The sequence below is a fragment of the Ostrinia nubilalis genome, chromosome 20 (genome assembly GCF_963855985.1).
Source record: "Ostrinia nubilalis chromosome 20, ilOstNubi1.1, whole genome shotgun sequence".
Lineage (NCBI taxonomy): Eukaryota > Metazoa > Arthropoda > Insecta > Lepidoptera > Crambidae > Ostrinia > Ostrinia nubilalis.
In genome coordinates this window covers 414,956-436,993 of record NC_087107.1, presented here as the reverse complement: position 1 = coordinate 436,993, position 22,038 = coordinate 414,956, and the positions used below count along the sequence as shown (strand labels likewise).

At 44.0% G+C, this 22,038-nt stretch overlaps 1 protein-coding gene across 1 annotated transcript in view; it reads right to left on the bottom strand.

The window, feature by feature from the left end:
- The window catches only part of LOC135081834 (rho GTPase-activating protein 7), a 71,966-nt gene continuing 49,928 nt past the window's right edge, over positions 1–22,038 (bottom strand). Inside the window, exons 7-26 of the mRNA XM_063976613.1 lie at positions 18,270–18,879; positions 17,719–17,861; positions 15,647–15,787; positions 15,173–15,285; positions 14,484–14,651; positions 13,682–13,794; positions 12,354–12,606; positions 11,935–12,038; positions 11,061–11,188; positions 7,818–7,977; positions 7,633–7,725; positions 7,399–7,530; positions 6,514–6,608; positions 5,227–5,364; positions 4,598–4,738; positions 4,312–4,449; positions 4,026–4,163; positions 3,740–3,877; positions 1,189–1,389; positions 1–383 (exon numbers count right to left, since the gene is read on the bottom strand). Coding sequence (XP_063832683.1) covers positions 269–383; positions 1,189–1,389; positions 3,740–3,877; positions 4,026–4,163; positions 4,312–4,449; positions 4,598–4,738; positions 5,227–5,364; positions 6,514–6,608; positions 7,399–7,530; positions 7,633–7,725; positions 7,818–7,977; positions 11,061–11,188; positions 11,935–12,038; positions 12,354–12,606; positions 13,682–13,794; positions 14,484–14,651; positions 15,173–15,285; positions 15,647–15,787; positions 17,719–17,861; positions 18,270–18,879 — 3,262 coding nt within the window. The 3' untranslated portion in view covers positions 1–268. The remainder of the gene's footprint in view (positions 384–1,188; positions 1,390–3,739; positions 3,878–4,025; positions 4,164–4,311; positions 4,450–4,597; positions 4,739–5,226; positions 5,365–6,513; positions 6,609–7,398; positions 7,531–7,632; positions 7,726–7,817; positions 7,978–11,060; positions 11,189–11,934; positions 12,039–12,353; positions 12,607–13,681; positions 13,795–14,483; positions 14,652–15,172; positions 15,286–15,646; positions 15,788–17,718; positions 17,862–18,269; positions 18,880–22,038) is intronic.

Genomic DNA, 22,038 nt, shown 5'->3' with positions numbered 1-22,038 from the left:
TTGTACGGGGCTTTTTGCCATAGGGCCAGCTCGTATTAGAGATGATACCTGTAATAGCTAACGAATCGAGTTAACCAGATGGTACCTCCCTTCATCACTCCAGGCCATGGAGATGACACCTATATCAACTGTCCATATCACTGTACAATAACTGTAGCGTTGAAGAGAGTTAGGGCTTCGGGCAAGGCAGGTTCTCCATAATACACTGTACACTAGTGGTTCCACTGAGTCAGGGCTCCGGCCGGGGCAGGCGGCCCCGGGGCGCGCATCACACGTTGGACTCGGGCCCGTCGGTGTTGTGCTTGAAGGACGCGCGGATTCGAGCCAGTTGTAGCGCGCACACGTGCCCGTAGCACTTGTTGTACCACTCCGGTGTGCGGCCCCTGTGGAAAAGATACTGGGTATTATACTTGAACTTGGATTACAATACAAACGAAAAGCCCTCTTCTTATTTAATTACCATACCTACGTGCTACCAAAGTCTCACCTGCTGGTGACGACTTTGAGCAATAGGCTTTTGCAACGCTAAAAATTTTAAAAGGAACCCAGAACACTGGAATCCAGAGCAAGAAATTGGAAGCTCTGATTTATAGAAACAGGCTGGCCTTTTGGACAGCTATTGGCTAAAGGTACATGTTCTTAATTTTGACGAGTGCGCGCGCCCTTTCACTATCATCTCGTTGTTCTTCTGTTGCGTGTTTATTATAAGTAACAAAGAGGTCACAATCCTGGGTCTACCAAGGACTTTATTGATCCATTATTATGCATCTACAGCGCTCAATCGGACCAAAAACTTAAGAAAATATCCGAAGCTCAATAAATCAGTACCCAATGAAGAAGTATAAACACGTGGCAGTTACTTACATGGTGTCCACCCTCGCCAGGTGCACAAGGCGGCTGCGTCCCTTCCCCGCGGGCTGCGCTAGATACCGCGAAGCAAGCACCATCCCCCGCGCGCCCGCCCCCGCGTCCGTCCCCGCCGCGTTAATTGAATAAGTAAAACAAGTGGCAATACAAGTGACAGTAACTTACATTGTGTCCACCCTCGCCAGGTGCACGAGGCGGCTGCGTCCCTTCCCCGCGGGCTGCGCTAGATAACGCGAAGCAAGCACCACCCCCCGCGCGCCCGTCCCCGCGGCGTTAATTGAATAAGTAAAACAAGTGGCAATACAAGTGACAGTAACTTACATTGTGTCCACCCTCGCCAGATGCACAAGACGGCTGCGTCCCTTCCCCGCTGGCTGCGCCAAGTACCGCGACGCGAGCACCACCCCCCGCGCGCCCGCGCCCGCGCCCGCGGCCGCCGCGCACGCCGCGTGGGCCACAGACGTCTCGGCCACCGCGCACCAGCCGCCGCCGCCGCCGCCGCCACCGCCTTGCTGCCATGACCTGGAGGAGAGATGGAGGTAAGTTGTACTCGTAGATGTTTCTATCATTTAGTCTTATGCTAAGCCGTCTGCTTTCGAAGACTTTTTCCTTAAACGTATTTTTGTTAACTGATGATTGCCAAGTACACTAGTCGGCTAAGTAAATTGTGACAAAACCGGACAACATCGTGCCATACATCTTACAAGCACATAGCGTTGTTGTATACTGTATGAATTACCTAAAGAAGCTGTTCTGTATATTCATCACCTATAACGAGATTAAAAGCACTCTGTACGGTAGCAGTTAGTCGGCCAGCTTGGCTGTAATGTAAGCATATCATTGTTGGTGTAACATCTTTATCGTCAATGTTGCCTTCAAGTTTTTCATCAATTATTGATGATACAGGCACACTACATTTTCTCTTCTTCACCCTAAAGCCATAAATTCTACTAAACCGTTTTCTGTAAAAAAAAATCATCATCAAAACTTTTAAATGCTCTGGTGGCCTACAAACCTGAGCACACAGTAGTCCCGGGCGGGCAGGTTGATGCTGGAGGCAGGAGGCCAGTGGAGTGCGGTGTCCCGCAGGGGTCGGTCTTAGGGCCACTCCTGTGGAACATTGGCTACGACTGGGCCATCCGTGACCCAGGAATGCCTGACGTGGGTGTTGTGTGCTACGCCGACGATACCCTAGTCACGGCAAAGGGGAATACTTTTAGGGAGGCGGCCATTGTAGCGACAGCTGGAGCTGCGCATATTGTAAGTCGCATTCGGCGACTTGGGCTTAGGGTAGCACTAGAAAAGTCGGAAGCGATTTGCTTTCATGGGCCACGGAAAAGACCGCCAGTGGGGTCGGAACTTGTTGTGGGTGGCGTCTCCATCGGTGTCGGGGGTACCATGAAGTACTTAGGACTGGTCCTTGACAGCCGGTGGAATTTTAAGGCCCACTTTAAAGCTCTCGCACCCAAGCTACTGAGGGCATCCGGTGCCTTGAGTAGGATTATGCCCAATTTGGCAGGCCCACGCACGGGGTGTCGCCGCCTTTTTGCAGGGGTTATTAGATCTATGGCCCTATACGGCGCCCCCATTTGGGTTGATGCATTAGGGCGAGACAATACCACAACACTGAGGAGGCCGCAAAGAACAATGGCACAAAGGATAGCACGGGCATACCGCACGACCTCAAGGGAAGCAGCATGTGCACTCGCGGGCACTCCACCGTGGGAGCTCGAGGCCAAGGTGCTGTCAGAGGTATATTACCGAACCGCTGCCGCTAGGCGCGATGGTAACCCTCCTGCCCCCCGCGAAATCGAGCACTGGCGAGAGGAGGCCCGTGATTTGATGTTAGATGAGTGGGCAGAATGGCTGGAGGAGCCCAGTGCTGGGCATCGAACAGTCGCCGCTCTACAACCTTGCTTACGACAGTGGGTAGAGAGGAGCAGTGGTTCTCTCACATATCGCATGGTGCAGGTGTTGACCGGGCATGGTTGCTTCGGGAAATACCTGCACCGTATTGGTCGGGAGAGGACACCTCAATGTCACCACTGTGGCGCCGCTGTTGATACAGCGGAGCACACCTTGGAAGACTGCCCGGAATGGACACAACAAAGAGCTGCGCTACGCGCACATATCGGACTGGATGTAACACTGCCGGCGGTGATCAGAGCCATGGTCGGCAGTGACAACGGATGGGACGCGGTGAAAATCTTTTGCGAGACCGTTATGTCGGCAAAGGAGGAAGCCGAGCGAGCCAGGGAGGTAGATCCCCTCGCTGACCCTGCTCGGCGGAGAAGGTTGGGCCGGAGGCGACGTGCTTTTGCGCGTCGTCTCTGACACCTAGTCAAATACTAGTCATAGCGTAAGGTCCATTATGAGTGCCAGCGGATAGACCTTTTACACCTACCCGCTGGCCTCCATTGTATATTATGTAAATATAGATAAGCACTTTGTACATTTGTAGCATTAATTTGTATATAGTTGTATATCTCCGAGTGGTCAGTGGCAGTGCAAAAAACTGTCACTGTAAAATAAAAGATGGCGTGGTCGAAGATGGAGTCTGCACGCATAGCAGACGGTCTGCGCATAGGTGGAACATGTCGGGAAAGGCCTCGCTACACCGGCTCCCATCTATGCTCAGCGAGACGGAGATGGTGGATTTTTAGTGGGTAGGCCCCTCCCTTCTGGAGGGGAGAGCCCCACATAACCCGTCGCCTGACCACAGCGGCGGGTATGCAACTCAATGCATTTTTACCACCGAAAAAATGCTGGAGGCGGTGAGGTACTGGAACACCTCCGCGTTGGAGCCCAGCTTCTCCACCACGCGCCACTTCACCAGCGAGTCGTCCCAGATGTGTACTACTCGTGTACTAACCTGAGCACGCAGTAGTCCCGGGCGGGCAGGTTGATGCTAGAGGCAGTGATGTACTGGAACACCTCCGCGTTGGAGCCCAGCTTCTCCACCACGCGCCACTTCACCAGCGAGTCGTCCCAGATGTGTACTACTCGTGTACTAACCTGAGCACGCAGTAGTCCCGGGCGGGCAGGTTGATGCTAGAAGCGGTGATGTACTGGAACACCTCCGCGTTGGAGCCCAGCTTCTCCACCACGCGCCACTTCACCAGCGAGTCGTCCCAGATGTGTACTACTCGTGTACTAACCTGAGCACGCAGTAGTCCCGGGCGGGCAGGTTGATGCTAGAGGCGGTGACGTACTGGAACACCTCCGCGTTATAGCCCAGCTTCTCCACCACGCGCCACTTCACCAGCGAGTCGTCCCAGATGTGTACTACTCGTGTACTAACCTGAGCACGCAGTAGTCCCGGGCGGGCAGGTTGATGCTGGAGGCGGTGACGTACTGGAACACCTCCGCGTTGGAGCCCAGCTTCTCCATCACGCGCCACTTCACCAGCGAGTCGTCCCCGATGTGAACTACTCGTGTACTAACCTGAGCACGCAGTAGTCCCGGGCGGGCAGGTTGATGCTAGAGGCGGTGAGGTACTGGAACACCTCCGCGTTGGAGCCCAGCTTCTCCACCACGCGCCACTTCACCAGCGAGTCGTCCCAGATGTGTACTACTCGTGTACTAACCTGAGCACGCAGTAGTCCCGGGCGGGCAGGTTGATGCTAGAGGCGGTGAGGTACTGGAACACCTCCGCGTTGGAGCCCAGCTTCTCCACCACGCGCCACTTCACCAGCGAGTCGTCCCAGATGTGTACTACTCGTGTACTAACCTGAGCACGCAGTAGTCCCGGGCGGGCAGGTTGATGCTGGAGGCGGTGACGTACTGGAACACCTCCGCGTTGGAGCCCAGCTTCTCCACCACGCGCCACTTCACCAGCGAGTCGTCCCAGATGTGACGCTCACGCAGTATCCTGCAGACATGTGATAGTTACTTCAACAGGACTTATGATGCTGGTTTAGAAATTGGATACGTTGTTCAGGTCAGGATCAGGTGTTCCAGGGATAAAGCTGTTGATCGAAAACAGCAGAAGAGAAGTTGAATGTAACTTCTTAGCACTTTGAAGTGCTACACTTCCTCTATGACAATCTGGACGTCTGATCTGCGTCGCGTTATAAACGTGTGTTGAAGACTGGAGTAAAGATATACTCCAATTCCTAAGTCATGTCCAAAGTTAGAAACAACAAACGTATCGTAGCTACAACTGGGTTTGCGAAAGACAAAGTCTATGAGTGAGAGTGAGTAAATTTGGTAGCGCTATAGTACCTAATCTTCATCTTTCTACTATACCTTTGAAATATCCCACATTTGTTTCTGTTTAATTACAGAGGGTCGTTCTCCTGATATAGGACCAGGACCTGACATAGACATTCATTGAAAGGCTGTTGAAAATATCCTTACCTCTGCATGACCTCCTGCGGAGGCGCCTCAACATCAGTGGTAGCTCTCCAGAGCCTCAGCGGGTGTCCATCGCCCACTTTCTTGCAGCACAGCTCCACGTGAGGCGCGGCTCCTGACACTGACATCCAACCACGAGTCCTGGAACACCAGGTGGAATTCGTTAGAGGATGTGTGTAATGTGAGGGTTTATTGTGTTGAACTACTGAGTCTTTAGAGGTGTGTTTTTGAATAGTTGTTGTTAGGTGGGTAACACATTTGACTGGTTGCCTTTTGAATTAGTGAAGCGTTTGCAGCGTTGGTAGCATTGTGGTCTGTTGGAACTGGTGTAGAGTCGATTTCGGTGTATTTGTACTCGTAAGTCCTAGCTTTATTTGGAATAGTGGTTACTCTGTTTGTAAACGATCAACTTCTAGGTGCCCTTAAACGTTTTACTATGTTAGTGTTTATATATCTATCTTGAATAAGTAAGTGCTGAGATTTAAGAAAACGTTAAAATAAGTTTTTTTAACTTCTCTGTTTATTCTAAATCGTATTTAATAGTTTTCTAGTCTACTCGTATTTAATTTTGTGTGCTTATTACGACAAAAAAGTGTTAGAAAAATCTAGTGACATTACAAAACACCTAAGAGGCCACGATTTGCTACAATGAGAATGAAGTGAAGATTGAAATTCACTATGAAGGGACAAGTTTTCTGATCTTTACACAATATTTTCTATTCGTGCAACTTTAGATTGAAGCATTCACTACCGATTAAGTAAATACAATATTAATTTGCGTAGAAATCAGAATAATATTAAACACCAATGGTAAGGCGACTGGGTAACGCGCTAACACCGAGTCTCACCTCTTCCCCGAGCGGCCACACACTCTACAAGCATGAAACAAGATACACTATAAGACAAGAGACACTTCAGGGGCAAGGAAAAGTAACATCCGATGTATTGGAATAGAAAGGCAAAGTTGGAGTCAAAGCTTAAACTCATAGTTCGTCACTTCACAACAAATGTAAAAATATGTAGAGAGAAAAATACTATAGACGTTAGTATTATTATGGTCAGTTCGAAGGTCTTCATTCTAAATAAGTTCATAATCTACTTGTATTTGAAGATCTTATTGAAAAGCATGAACTGCTTCTACCGTAACTAGGAAGCGAAAACAACTATAGAATTTTAATAGTACTGATGTTACTTTGTCTATAGGCTCAGATAGGAAACCATGGTCTAATAGTTACAGTATTTGAAGTTCACATTCAGTAATAGATTCAAAGTACAGGGAATAGCACTTACTTTTCTTTGGCTTCTTTTAGTAAAGCTTTGATGCAGGCTTGCTGAAAACCCTTCCAGTCTTGATTAAAGTCTGCCCCTAATTCTTCTAGCGCTACCTGCAATAAAGGAAGCAATATAATTAGCAATCATACGGTGAGCGAGATGACTTCGATTATAGTCAACAATGTTCTCTCTTACTATCCTTGGAAATAATAACGGGACGCTCATCTGTCACTGTTAACCCTCACGCACGAACAGGCATGCTATCCAGTATGTTTTTGTCTCTGGTAATGTACACGCCTGTATATGCTTAGGAGAGTTTACTACTGAACATAGGCCTTCCCCAATGATTTCAAGATTGGGAATGGCCTACACCCAGTACTTTATTGCAATCTTTATGAGCTTATCTGTCCACCTTGTGGCAATGGGCAGGGCACATAGCACTCAGAACTGATGGCAGCAAGGTTCTAGAATGGAGGCTACGTACCGTCGCGCAGCGAGTGACGCCCACCCCCAAGGTTTTCAATTTACTGCAACGCAAATACTGTACTCACCAGCAAGCCACCACTATTCTTCTGCCTAATACTCTGAAGCCTATTTCTTTTCACTAAACCCTGGAAAGACACTCACCGGCACGCTCTCCTTGAAGTAGTTGCTTTGGTTCTCAGTCGGATAACTGCTGATTCCGTCTGCCTAATACCCTGGAACTCTGGAAGGTCACTCACCGGCACGCTCTCATTGAAGTTGTTGCTTTGGTACTCAGTCGGATAACTGCTGATTCCTTCTGCCTAATACCCTGGAACTCTGGAAGGTCACTTACCGGCACGCTCCTATTGAAGTAGTTGCTTTGGTACTCAGTGGATAACTGCTGATTCCTTCTGCCTAATACCCTGGTCTTGGACTCACCGGCACGCTCTCCTCGAAGTAGTTGAACTTGCACCGCGCGAGCATGTCGGCGGGCGCCAGGAACAGCGTCGCGTGCCGCTGTATGAGCAGCAGCAGGCACGCGTGCGCCGCGCGGCTCTCGCTGATTTGTTTCTTTTGGGCCACAGGTTTCGATTTACCGTATCGCAAACTCTGTACTTACCAGCAAGCCACCACCATTTTTCTGCCTTACCTATACCCTGGAAGGTCGCTTACCGGCACGCTCTCCTCAAAGTAGTTGTATTCTGCGGGCGCCAGGAACAGCGTGGCATGCCTCTGCCTAACACCCTGTTGCTGATGCCTTATACCCTGGTTCTGATTTCTTCTTTCGGCTTAATACTCTGGTGCTGATTCCTCCTGCCTAATACCATTTGGAACTTACACCCTGGAAACTGACTTACCGGCACGCTCTCCTCGAAGTAGTTGAACTTACACCGCGCGAGCATGTCGGCGGGCGCCAAGAAAAGCGTGGCGTGTCGCTGTATGAGCAGCAGCAGGCACGCGTGCGCCGCGCGGCTCTCGCTGATCTGCCGCTGGTCCGCCACGCTCTCTATCACCATCCTGGGGAAAATATACTGTTATAGCCCCTGTGTCTAAGAGATGTATAGTGCTCTCTATCACCAACTTGGATGCAAATGTACAATTTTAATAATGCTTGTGGTCTATCAGTTACAAAGTGATAATAGGGATTAAATGTAGGGAGCTTAAAAAATCATAACATTATGCTCTGCAATAACATTCTGCTCTATTGCCTACCTTATGTCAAATGTCGAAAAAGACAGAATGCGAACCCACGCATTGCTCAAATTGAGGAGAAAAAATTTCTAACAGATGATGTTTTGCAAGAGCGGCAAAAGACGTTACATGTTAAGTGCTCGTTAAATCTTCGTAACTACAAGTGAATAGGGCAGATATCACGGTATTATTTTATGAAGAGATACTTTCGGAAGTTATGTTTAGACTATAAAATTATCACTTCACGGGATTTATTGCAACAATATCTATTTTAACGGTAAATAATATTTATTATTTTATAGTAAAAAATGCAACATAATAGTTTAAAATATTATATGTTTAGACTTTTGAATACACAGTGGAATCATGGCTCCCACATTGTTTAGAACCCCATGATAAGTCAAGATGCTCGTTGATGTTTCATTGCACCCTGGATCCCTGTGGTTGTGACCTGACCTGTTGGAGCTGCCCTCCTTGGTGGAGCCGGTGGCGGGCGGCGCGTGGTGCAGGCATGCATTGCATGAGGCTAATGATATACCAACGTAACAAAAATGGTAAAGAAACTGCTGCTGCATATATGCAAGAACAAAAGAGCAAAGACCAAAAGAGATAAAAAGACATTAGAAGCTGAGTGTTCGTTCTAGTGTTGTGACCGTGACTTCCAGTATACAATTTGACAGAGCGTCGAAGTGGTTTTCCTAAACTTTAAATCAGTCTTTCCCAAAGTGGGCGATAACGCCCCCTTGTGGGCACTGCAGGCTTAAAGGGGGGCGGTAAGAGACCCAGAAAAAAAAATCGGGACGTTGTGTAGAGGCTTGGGAGGCGTCATCTACTATGAGGACTCTTGGACACCGACTGCGCTCGACTCTTGACTACAAAAATGGGAGGCGCTAAAAAGTAATTTATTCTCAAAGTGGGCAGTATACTAAATAAGTTTGGGAACCGCTGCCTAAACCCTGGTGGTTTGTTGGCTGACCTGTTGGAGTTGCCCTCCTTGGTGGAGCCGGTGGCGGGCGGCGCGTGGTGCAGGCATGCATTGCATGAGGCTAATGATATACCAACGTAACAAAAAGGGTAGGTAAAGAGACTGCTGTTGCATATATGCTAGAGCAAAAGAGCAAAGAGCAAAAGAGTTATAAAGACGTTAGTTAGAAGTTGAGTGTTAGTTCTAGTGTTGTGACCACGATGTGACTTCCAGTATACAATTTGACAGAACATTGAAGTGGTTTTCCTAAACTTTAAACCAGTCTTTCCCAAAGTGGGCGATAACGCCCCCTTGTGGGCACTGCAGACTTAAAGGGGGGGGGGGGGGGGTGTGTAAGAGACACAGAAAAAAAATCGGGACGTTGTGTAGAGGCTTGGGAGTAGGGTTTCTGATTTCTCGACATAATTTTTTTCTCGAGTTTCGGGAATTCTCGAGGCCAAAGTCTCGAGTTTTCTCGGGTCTCGAGTCTTTTAATTAAAACTGTTGAAATCGGTTGAAATTTAATAAAAACACAGGTTTTTTAATCTAATATACTATTACCTACTTTTATAAATCAACAATCAATATTAGAATTTAGTACCAATTATTTTGGTAAGAAAAGAAACAAAAAATAAAATCTTTCATAATTAATATTAACTAAAAATCATAACTTAGTTATTAGCTAAAGGAGCAAAAGTCATAAAGTCGCGTGTATTTTAAGGATATTAACAATAAAAATAATTTTGCTATTTGGACTTGTTTTCCAAAGAACACAAGTCCAAATAGCAAAATTACGATAAATAGTTTTTTTATATAAACAAAACAAAACTTTTTAATAAATTTTTAAAATTTTAATGACAACGACTTAAATAAACGTATTTACGAGGAGGCACGAGTATCTAACCTAACAGACAGTTAACAAATTTTTCAGTTTATTTTTAATTTCAAAAAATCAGTCCGCGTTAAACATACATAATAAATATAGCATACTCGTAGGTGAACATTATTACTTAGTTTCGAATGAGATTATTACTTGCAAATTAAATAAGTTAAAAAAGGGAAGACTAGGCCAGTCTAAAAGCAACGTTAACCTATTAAATAAGTAATTAAAACTTACTTTTGTCTAAGAAAAATAGGCTTTCAAGAATATTAAAGCTTCAAAATCGAAACTCGAGAATTCTCGAGCTCCGGTAATTTTTTTCTCGTCTCGAATGAAGCCAAATTTCTCGAGTTTTCTCGAGTTCGAGAGAGCTCGAGCAGAAACCCTACTTGGGAGGCGTCATCTACTAGGAGGACTCTTGGACACCGACTGAGCTCGACTCTTGACTACAAAAATGGGGGGCGCTAAAAAATAATTTATTCTCAAAGTGGGCAGTAGACTAAATAAGTTTGGGAACCGCTGCTCTAAACCCTGGTGGTTTGTTGGCTGACCTGTTGGAGTTGCCCTCCTTGGTGGAGCCGGTGGCGGGCGGCGCGTGGTGCAGGCATGCATTGCATGAGGCTAATGATATACCAACGTAACAAAAAGGGTAAAGAGACTGCTGCTGCATATATGCAAGAACAAAAGAGCAAAGACCAAAAGAGTTAAAAAGACGTTAGAAGTTGAGTGTTCGTTCTAGTGTTGTGACCACGATGTGACTTCCAGTATACAATTTGACAGAACGTCGAAGTGGTTTTCCTAAACTCTAAACCAGCGGTACCCAAACTTATTTTGTCTACTGCCCACTTTGAGAACAAATTATTTTTAGCGCCCCCATTTGTAGTCGAGTGTCGAGTGCTCAGTCGGTGTCTAAGAGTCCCCCTAGTAAATGACGCCTCCCAAGCTTCTACACAACGTTTTTCTGGGTCTCTTACCGCCCCCCTTTAATCCTGCAGCGCCCACAAGGGGGCGTTATCGCCCACTTTGGGAAAGACTGCTCTAAACCCTGGTGGTTTGTGGGCTGACCTGTTGGAGTTGCCCTCCTTGGTGGAGCCGGTGGCGGGCGGCGCGTGGTGCAGGCGCAGCAGCGTGGGCGCGAGGCACACGGCCAGGTTCGACGCCGTCATCTGGTTCACGCCCGCGTGCTCCGACACCTGTTAATACGATGCAAGTTACTGCTGTAGTCACTTCAACAAAGGGCTAGACGTAAGGCTCCTCCGATGCGTGACCGAATCAGAAATGAGGAGATCCATAGGAGAAACAGAGTAACTTACATAGCCCGCAGAATCGCTAAAATCAAGCGGCAGTGGGCGGCGCACATAGCTCGTAGAGCTGATGGCCGCTGGGGCAGGATAGTTCTTAAGTGGCGACCACGAGCCGAAAGACGTAGAGTGGGCAGGCCTCCCACTAGGTGGACCGACGATCTGGTGAAGGTCGCGGGAGGTGCCTGGATGCGAGCGGCACAGGACCGGTCTTCGTGGAAATCCTTGTGGGAGGTCTTTGTCCAGCAGTGGACGTCTTTCGGCAGCAACGAACGAACGAAGGCTCCTCCAAGAAATTCCACAGTATCTCGTTTTTATCATCCAGCCGCTGTCGGCTATCTTCTTCGGAAGTACAGTAACGAATATTTCCTTGAATGTAAGTCTAGACGTCGTACAGATTATGGGATAGTAAATTTGACGCGCAACACTTAATTTACGTGATGCGGGTATGTTGGTCACTATTCCCCGCCACACAGAGATGTATTTATATGGAGCAAAACACGACTTGCTCTCGTCCAGAGAACGATAGCACTATGTGCTTTGCTTTACTTTGCTACAAAGCAAAGTGTGCAATGTACCTACTGACAAACTACCTCGTAGTTACAAGACTTTAGAAATAGTGATAAAAATTGGCTTACCTCATAAAGGAAAATAAGTAAAGAATGTAAAGCTTCTAAATGTTCCTCTGGTAACAGCAACAGCGCGCACTGGACAGCGTCTGGCCTCAAAGGTTCAGGCACATCTGAGGAAAACAAATTTCATTAGCCTTACATAGCCCAATATCGCCAGGATGGGTAAGAAAATATTTTATCCAGTTCTCCAAATTCCGATTATGTTCATAACAGTCTTGTGATAGCAGCTCGGCTCGGCTTAGTTCGGCATATTCTCAATGCACTGCCAGACTGATCAGATTGAGGCTTTTACGTAAGCCCTATTAAGGAAGCCAGCCGGAAGACGAAATAAGATGGAACGAAAGTGTCTTAAATGAAGAAGAAGACTGGACTATTCTCGCTGAAAGTTAAATAAAGGTTACGGATGAAATGACAACAAGACTTACGTTGGAATATCGCGATAAACGTCTCGCTTAGTTTATTAGTGAGCAGCGCATCGGGCAGCTCTCTAAAGTACTGCTTGACCATATCAGCCACGTCGTGCGCCTGCGCGCCGTCGAAGCTGAGGCTCGACTGCTCCGGCGCCACCGTGTTCATGTTTTCTATCGCGAAGGCTGCGTTGGATGCGCCGGCTGATTCAACGGTACTTCGGAGTTTCGCTATTCGGGATTTGACGCCCGCTTTGCGGAATATGCCCATCTGGAATAGGGAATATGAGGTTAAAGCTATGGTCACAAAATATAACAGAAGGTAAACTCATGTATGTACTTCGCTTTGCATACCTACGCTCGGCCGTCGCGCTAGGGTTGTCTTGTTCTGTGTTGCGTTTATTTCGTTATGATAGAAAAATGTAACTCTTAATACTATGGAAGAAAGACAATAACAGATATCCACATTATCCACGTATAATTATGTAGTTATGTTTAGTACGTTATTATTATAGTAATAGTTTGCAAACAAATACACGAGAAGGAAGTAGTATCACGTAGTATGTAGTTGGGTGGTCAACCACCCATATAATTATTGGATAATAGTGTCAACACTATTATCCAATAATTCCTAAAACCTCTTTAAAACACTTCGATATTCCTAATAATTGAGTTGGCTTCAATTTGTCAACGTTAAACGAACTATTGAAATACAAATAAATACCTTACTTACCTCCCGGAATCAACTGGTAGTTTAAAAAACGAAAATTTAGTTTTTAATGTTGAGTGTAAGCAACCATCTACTTAACAAATGTTATAATACCCCTTTTTGTTGTTCACTCATTTTCGCATAAACAAAATAATTTCACAAACGCGTGAGCAGCGTCACTCAAGCGAACGCAGTCGCGCCTCGCATTCGTCCGAGACAGTCTTGATAACGCGTACGTGAGCGGTGTCTATGTGTGCGTGGCTCGAGCGCGCTTAGTATGGAGTTTACCTTCTGTTATATTTTGTGCTATGGTGGCCCAATCTCCTCGAAAGATTTGCAATTAGAAGCCACGATAGCCGAACGGTGAAGGGTTCGGACTGGCCGACTCGTGATCCGGGGAACGCGGGTTCGGTCCTCGCCGCCGCTCGACCATTGTGGTGAGCTCACTTGTGACACAAGCAATTTGTGTAATAACAAATTACTAATAATCTTAAAAAAAGTTTCGATAGAAAGGTAGGTTAAGAAATTCACCGTCGGCAAACAGCTTATCTTGAGTTAACTTCAGGGCCTAGGCACTAGCCTAACCATAGCTTTTTAATAATAGAGCGAGAAGTAATAAGTAGTGTCATATTGTTACCTGATCTAAAGCATTGTTTTTCAGCCAGCTGAGCGCGCACTGTATGGGCTTCGGTAACGAGTGACCCGTCCTTTGTAGCGACACGGTGAGTGGAACACCGAATACTGTTTTGTCTGAAACGAGGAAATAAACTTTCATATTAGCGACAAAGAAAAAAATATTCTCTTCGTTGGATGGTATTTTAAACAAAGAGTTTTAATCTCAGTCAGCTCTAATCAGGACAAAGGCTTATGGCTTAAAGATCCTGACTCAGTAATGGTATAGAAGTGAGTCGAGTTGCAGCATGCTTCAAAAGTGTAGTCGATGTAGATGATTTTGAACACTGCATAAATGCACTGAGTTGATCATCAACTGACCATAACCACTCTGTCAAAAATGTAACCACTGAGAAGAATCTTCTTCTGCCTTCAGCCCGACCATACGTCATTTGAGCCACGCATGGCCAGGAAGTGGAGTTGCTGGTAGAAGGTACTTAGTTTTTATTACTTGGCCATGGCCATGCTGTAGTTGTTCTTAGAAAATGTGCCTTACCTTTGTAGTAGCAGAATCGCTAAAATCAAGTGGCAGTGGGCGGGGCACATAGCGGAGAGCTGATGGCCGCTGGGGCAGGAAAGTTCTTGAATGGCGACCACGAGCCGGAAGACATAGTGTGGGCAGGCCTCCCACTAGGTGGACCGACGATCTGGTGAAGGTCGCGGGAGGTGCCTGGATGCGAGCGGCGCAGGACCGGTCTTTGTGGAAGTCCTTGGGGGAGGCCTTTGTCCAGCAGTGGACGTCCTTCGGCTGAAACGAACGAACGAACCTTTGTAGTCTGGAGTCTTGATCTTCCGGATCAGCTTTGGCAGCTCCCAGTTCCAGCCGGACTTGTGCGAGGGGCAGTAGCGCTCCATGCACGCCGTCAGCCGCAGCAGCGCCAGCTTGCGCAAGATGTGGAGCTGCCCGCACGACAGCGACGACATCGGCCTGGATACTGGGGACGAACAATTCGAAATAATGACTCGTCGATCGGTAGAAACAAATCTTACGACTAATTCACATAGAGAATTCACAATTCAAGGCGAGAGTGAATAGGCACTTACAGGGCAGATATGTACCATCCTAGACTGCATCCCACTTAACATCAGGTGCGATTGTGGTCAAATACCTGCCTTGTTATGCATAAAAAAATATAAAAAAATACATCGCGTTTTCTTAGGCAGTGCACGTATGTTAACGGCAGTTGAGAAGGTGGAGGCTTCTTGGATTTGAATCTTCAACAATAGGTAACTGCTACGGCTAATGAGGTCTGCGGTTCTTAATTGGACGTACCATGGAAAGGCTTGAATGCTGACTATAGTCCTTCCACATTGTTTTCCAGAATGGTCACGTCCTTTTTTTCCGGATTTTGGAAATTACAGTGAACTAAGAATTTCTGGAATAAATGGACTAAAAAAGGGGAAAATTGAATCTGGCAAACTTAAATCTTATAGACTGTACATAATTGGTACTTACGGTATGCTTCAGGGTCCTTCTGGGTGGGGGTGGTGGGCTGCAGCGTGTTGTTGGCCTTCGGACCGCCGTTCAGTGCACTCGTCCTGAACGAGTACCATCTTTGGATATTGTTTCTGTAATGAAAGAAAAATTGTGGTATAAAAACTTATGACCATCATAATAATATGTTGGTTGGGCTAAAATCAAGCCTTTCGCAAGTAATTTTCACCCAAGATTACGGAGTAACTGACTATCTTACCTCCAAGTGCTGAAACTGTTGTTAAGGCAACATAATTAGTTAAGATCGTGGTAGCTGGCCAGGCAGACTTCTAAATTAGGAATTTGCAAGTTGACCTCAGGGTCTGAAGATAAAATGGTCTTACCACTACACTAAAGAGGCAGTTTATAGTTTGGCAGTTTATAGTTACTTCTTGGATTGTCGTCCGGCTGTGTTAGAGCCGCTGTCAATGTATTTGTTTATAATTTAAGACTTACTTCTTGGTCTTAATATCGAGGCTGTCATCATCATCGTCCTGGTCGCCGTCGTGCGAGCGCGAGCCGGCCGAGTGCGGGCTGCCCTCCAGTTCTGAGCTGCGCGACGCTGACTTGTCTCTCTTCAGGCTCCGGTCGCGGAATCTGGAAGGATGTTTGATTGTCAAAGGTCAACCCTGAGTTTGTTGAAGAATTCACCTTTGTCTTGCTTTGGAATGAGTCCAACTGGGAATGAAAACTATCCCTCCTTTAGTAAATTTCGTGATCCCCTTTATTGCTATTTTCTAATATGCTAGTCTTATTATGAATGATATTTTTTTACACTTCTTTGCCTGCACCATCATAAATTACCTAAGGTCTTTCACTTTTAACATCAACGAACTTGTAGATTTCGTATTTTAACACTCAAATCACTACTTAATTTGTCATTTGTTTTTGTTTTTCTCACTTCATTTCGATTCTTCACTTCAAATCACTATGCAATGCAGTTAGTTCACTTTTTAGCACATGCTCTCCCACAGTTCACAGTTCAAGTGCAAGCATTTCACTGGCCGCGTACGCATCGCGTCCGATATTAGCATACGAATAAGACATTTGCGCATCACCATTCATCATTAACGTTTGGTTAATGAGTTCACCATTAGCGGCCGCTTTGAAACGAAGTTCACGGTGAGCTTGGTGAATGTTAATAAATCTGCGGTTGATTTAGTTTTTTAACTTGCTATATGGCATGGTCATTCACTATTTTCTTTAGATTAAGGATCTTCAATTTGATCAAAAAGTTGTTCAGTAGATTTACAGAAAAAATGGGATATGTTAGCTTTTTTAAGGTAATTTTTCCGTTTGTATTATTGAAGGTATCGATGAACTCGAAAACGTTATTTTTACTCGTATTATTATCAATGTTATTTTATTAAATAATGCATGTGAAGATCCATTGTTTAAACATTATTCTTCTGACTCATTTATGTAGCTTCTAATTGATTGCCAATTAGTTAACAATCGTGATTTGTGGGAACTAATATGTGTCAGTTCTATTGTCTACCATATTCCTTACGGCCGTTTTGTAAGCATAGCTGACCTTATCGTTTTTCTTTCTCGAATTGAATTCATTCTTTCCATAATAATTTAAAAGCATTAGCTGTAATATCAATGAGCGATTAGTAAATTACTACAACTTTCAACTTGAGTTCAACCAATACAAGTTAACTAACAAGTTAAGCCGTCTTAGTGAGGTCGAAATTGTATTACATATTCGAACTTGTCCCGATAGCTTAGCGTGACCCGCTACTTGAAACTTGGCGAGTGGAGCACTTACTACTTAAAGCTACAGTTGGAAATGTTGGCTGTGCGGTTATTGGATGTGACATTCGGGTGATGTTATGGGAATTTGGGTTGACAACCCATTTCAATGTAGTTAAATCTGTTTTAGGTTAATATTAGAACAGAATACCAAATTTATCGTTCATATTTTAGAGAAGATATTTTTAACAAAACAAATAAGAGGGCTATGAAGTTTATTGTTTAAATTTGGGTCTTGAAAACCATTTTAAAAACACTTTAGTTGAACAAAGAGAGTCCTATTAAAATAAAAAGATGGAAAACACAAAGATAATCCCGATAGATTAGCCGAGAGCTTCAGATAATGCATTATTAAGATTGCGGTGCTAGAAAATAATGTTGCTTGGAAAAATGTTTGTATTTTCTGAAATATTTATAATTTTCAGCCAAAGGACATCACTGCTGAACATAGGCCTCCTCGTGCTGCGCAATCTTTATTGTCCGTCCATCTTACGTTTATAAGTATTCATCAGCCTACTTCAGACCACTAATAGAATTATACAAACTCATTGCGTCACTCTTGCTTGAGGGCTCCCTAAGCTATAGTATGCCACAACGCGTTCTGACGGATTGTATAGCGCCCCTAGCGGGAAACTTTCAAAAACTAAAATTTTCGTACATTTTTTAAACGCGATGTAAACTCACACTCAGCCCACTGCATTCTAAAACTCGTACTCCAGCTTAACCCTAAGTAGTCGCTTTAGTATAGTTACGAAGTAGAATTATTTGCTCACTTCTGTCCATCCTTCCCCAGGTTAAGTGAACTGGTCCTGATGGCCTGCCGCCGGTGCGCCGTGTGTCCCGGCGACTTCTGCACCTCCCGAAGGATCTCCGGGTCCGGCTTCAGCTCCACTGGCGATGGGGGTTCTACGTATACCTGGAAGGTAAGTGGTAGTTATGTAAGAAATTACAGGTTGATGGAAGATATTTGGCTTGGACAGAAATTGTTTTTGTGTTTCATGGAGATCAGAAGACGAATTCTGATTAGAAGCTGGCGATAAAATACAGTCATAAAATTTTAATCACACCAATATTAACAATACGGACTCGTAGGTAGATAATAATTAAATTCTTCTAAAATACATCCCTTGAACCACAGCGAGTTAGGAATTGTATGTATAGGTTATGTACTATTCAGTAGAATACGTAATAATGAATTCCGAATGCGGTGATATTGGCGTGCGGTAATGCGGTTACATTTACAGTCTCAGCGAATTTATAAGATGACCAATTTTATCACGTGTCAGTTGCATTTATCAAATAAATTATCAACGTTAGTATTTACCTCTGTATTATGATGAGTATTATGATCCTTATAGTAATTGTGTCTCCAACTAGCCGGCTGACACTCCGAATCACTCAACGCGCTCGAGTCATCATTCTTGATTCCTCTATGAAATATCCTTTTTGCTCTTCCTAATTTTGACTTTGAACTTTTATTGCTAGAGCCCATGCTGCCGTCGGATGCGTAACTTGAGCTGTCATCTCCAAAAGGAGCGTTTAAAACAAACGATTGTTCTAGAGGTGCTATAGGTGATGGAGGCATTACGGTCATGGGGGAAGGAGGTTGCGTTCTGATCGCAGGCGCGTGAGCTGGTGAACTATTGAAGTCTGGAAAAGGGAATGCTGTAGGCGTCGTTGGCGTCATATCTATGTAGTTCAAATCTGGATATCTATCCGCTTGCACGTCTAGAAAATGGGGCGATGAGACGATGACTTCTGTTCTGTTCTGGCGTTTTCTTCTTCTAGTTTTGAGGGATTCTACTCGTCTGAGTAAGGCTTTGGCACCGTCTCGGAGGCGTTCGGAACCAGTCCGTCTGAATCGGGTCCCCGTGTCTTCTTCATCTTCTTTGTCGCTTGGTAACTGTATCATGGTCTGGCCTGGGATTGTTAATCTGAAATGAGAGAGTGAAAAGTTTTATATTTTGATTTTTTTAAGAAGAACTTGTTTTCACACAATTGAGTGTTTCACTCAGCATTATTATCTCTAATCAGCAACGGACCTTCTGGACCTCAGTCCAGAGAGTACAGCCTCTAATGGCCATGGGTTCCTTTTTGTAATACGACATGAAACCTTAACTTACTTTGTTCTACTTCAGAGCAAACACAGTTAGCAACTGCCATCAGACCTAATTAATTAAGAGTATGCTTAAGTAGACATACGTGTACCTGGCAGTAATGGAGGTGACGTGAATTATTCAGAACGAAACCATTTCCCGAGATATTATTCCTCGTCATTCGCCGGCTAACTCGAAGGGCCGACTAAGTGGCAAGTTTGCAATAACTTGGCCAACTTAATTATCAACAATTATTCCGTTAGATTTCACAGGCCCTTAGGGATAGGGATACCGCCTCATTGGATTTGTTCGGACATGTTTGATCTTAAATCAGAACTTCAACAATTAAACCGGGAAAGATGAAAAGAAACTATGTAACAAGCTACGTAACTGTTGAAAAATAATTAAACCACTACTAGAAGTGTTGACTTTTCCTAGTCTTTTCATGTCAGGAGTTTTTAGTTATAAGATGGTAACCCTACTTGGGCGGTTTCCCCCTTCTTTACGTCCGACATTTATTTTACCAAAGAGTTTTCGCTTTCTTGAAAGCACAGCCTTGAACGTTGCGTAATTATTATTGTTTGTACAGTTAGATTTAATAAGAACAATTACGTTCTGCGCGAAAATAACTTGCGTTTTGTAAACATTTTACGGACTTGTTTATTCCCAATTAAAATTAAGATTGATGTTGTTGCTCATCTGTGTGATTTGTTGATGAAAATTTGTTTTTTTCATCCATATTATGGTTATTACGGGCTACGGTAACTGTTGTAACATTACTATGGTCCTAATGAAACATTATACGTTAAATGAAGAAGTCAGTCCGATTGTAACATCTTAGACGCCAAAATTCATGACTTCAGTTGGCACAACCCACTCGTTACAGAAGAAGTAGCTATTCCACACGAGCGTATGGAATTATTTTGTTCCCGTTTCTTATACAATAAACTCAATAACTGCCTATTAATATAAAATTGTGATTACACTAATGTCAAATCAAATCAAATCAAATCAAAAAACATTTATTCAGTTTAGACCACAAGTGGCACTTATGAACGTCAATAGAAAATAATAAAAAAAGAAAAGGTAGCCCTTATGGGGCACTTTACATGTCTCCTTATCTTTTGGGCCCTACCAGCGCTTCGAGACAAACATATGGCAAGTGCTGAGAAGAAACGCCGGAACAAACTCAGTCACCACTTATTGCCAGGAATTATCTAACGGTAAGAATAGTCAAATTTAAGTACATCAAATATGTGCAGACTGAACTGACCACGCATCCTTGTCATCAATATAGTCTCGAACCTTGTAGTACCCTTTGGACATAAGGGTATTTTTTATATGTATCTTAAATTTGTTTATTGGCAATTCGACAAGGTTGTGTGGTATTTTGTTAAATATGGTAATACATTTCCCCAAGAATGAATTACCTATCTTATGCAACCTAAATGATGGAACAGCAAGTTTATTTTTATGTCTCGTGTTAAATGAGTGGACGTCACTTTTCTTAGTAAATAAATGTATATGTTTACGGACATACATAATGTTATCAAATATGTATTGCGAAGCCACAGTCAATATATTGATTTCTTTAAAAACTTCTCTAAGCGAGTCACGTGGTTTAAGACCGTATATTGCCCGGACAGCTCTTTTCTGTAAAATGAAAATTGATTCTATGTCTGCTGCTGAGCCCCACAGTAAAAGACCATAAGACATAATACTATGAAAATAACTAAAATATACAAGCCTTGCTGTTTCAACATCAGTCAAGTTTCTGATCTTTCTCACCGCAAAGGCAGCTGAACTAAGTCTTCCCGCCAAGGCAGCAATATGGGGGCCCCATTGTAATTTACAGTCTAGGGTAATACCTAGAAAGACAGTAGAGTTTATCAGTTCAATGCGTTCATTATTTACTGTAATATTAGTATTAACTTGTTTGACATTAGGCATAGTGAATTTTAAAAAAATTTAGTTTTTTTTGCGTTTAATAGCAAATTATTAGTTGTAAACCAGTCTAATACTTTGGAAAGAGCATTATTCACGTCGTCAAATATTTCCTGACGCCTGTCAGTTTTAAAAATTAAAGAAGTGTCATCAGCAAATAATACTATCTCACAATGAGATTATAAACACGGTCTTTATTTATTATTACGATTGGACTTGACTCGTGAGTTTACTGATTAAGTACAGTTTTATACTTAGCTAATCCCAAACTGTGTTAATGGACTGGTTAGGTCATCCCCTAACCGGACTTTAAACCTTAGGTTAAAGAAAACGCCATCCTGCTCCGGGTGATCCTACTTAGCCGATCAAAGTCAATGATGAGATTTTATTCAAACGTTAACCCGGATTTAGGGAAACGTGTGTTAAGTTTAATTGCATCGTAACCGAGTTGGTTGCGCCTCTCGACAGGTGGAGGACGCACGTGTAGCTTCAATGTTGTTCACTTGCGTTATACAGGGTGTCTTGATTTCTCTTGGCTAGGACTTCTAGGAAAGCCTTTGATATTCTATTATTGCGTTCTGTTTGCGTAGGCTGTGTCTGTTTTGGTGACAGATCATGATTCGCCGTAGGCGTTTGGTATTACTCTCTATTGCAGAGAAGCACATAATATTATTACTCAATAAGTTTTCTTGTGAAATACTTATACAATTACAAAATGTATATGCACCTGTAATATTTTTAGTATTTTTCTATAATCGTTAATTTTCGTTTTTAATTTATTACGATGTTAGAATCCAGGAAAATAGAGTAGGTACATCTTTTAACGGAAAACGGATTTTAGGTTATAGGATTTTAAGTTCCAGAACCCTAGGCTCTTATCGGATATTTCACCTGAAGTATCTAAAACATAAGATATTTTAAGTTAGTTTCAATATCTCATTAGAACCACCATGTATACTACCAGTCACTGAACTCATTAGCGCTCGCAACTGCGCTAGTTCGCTCCCAAATTGATTGGCGTTTCACATACAAAGTAACTCATTTCAATGACGA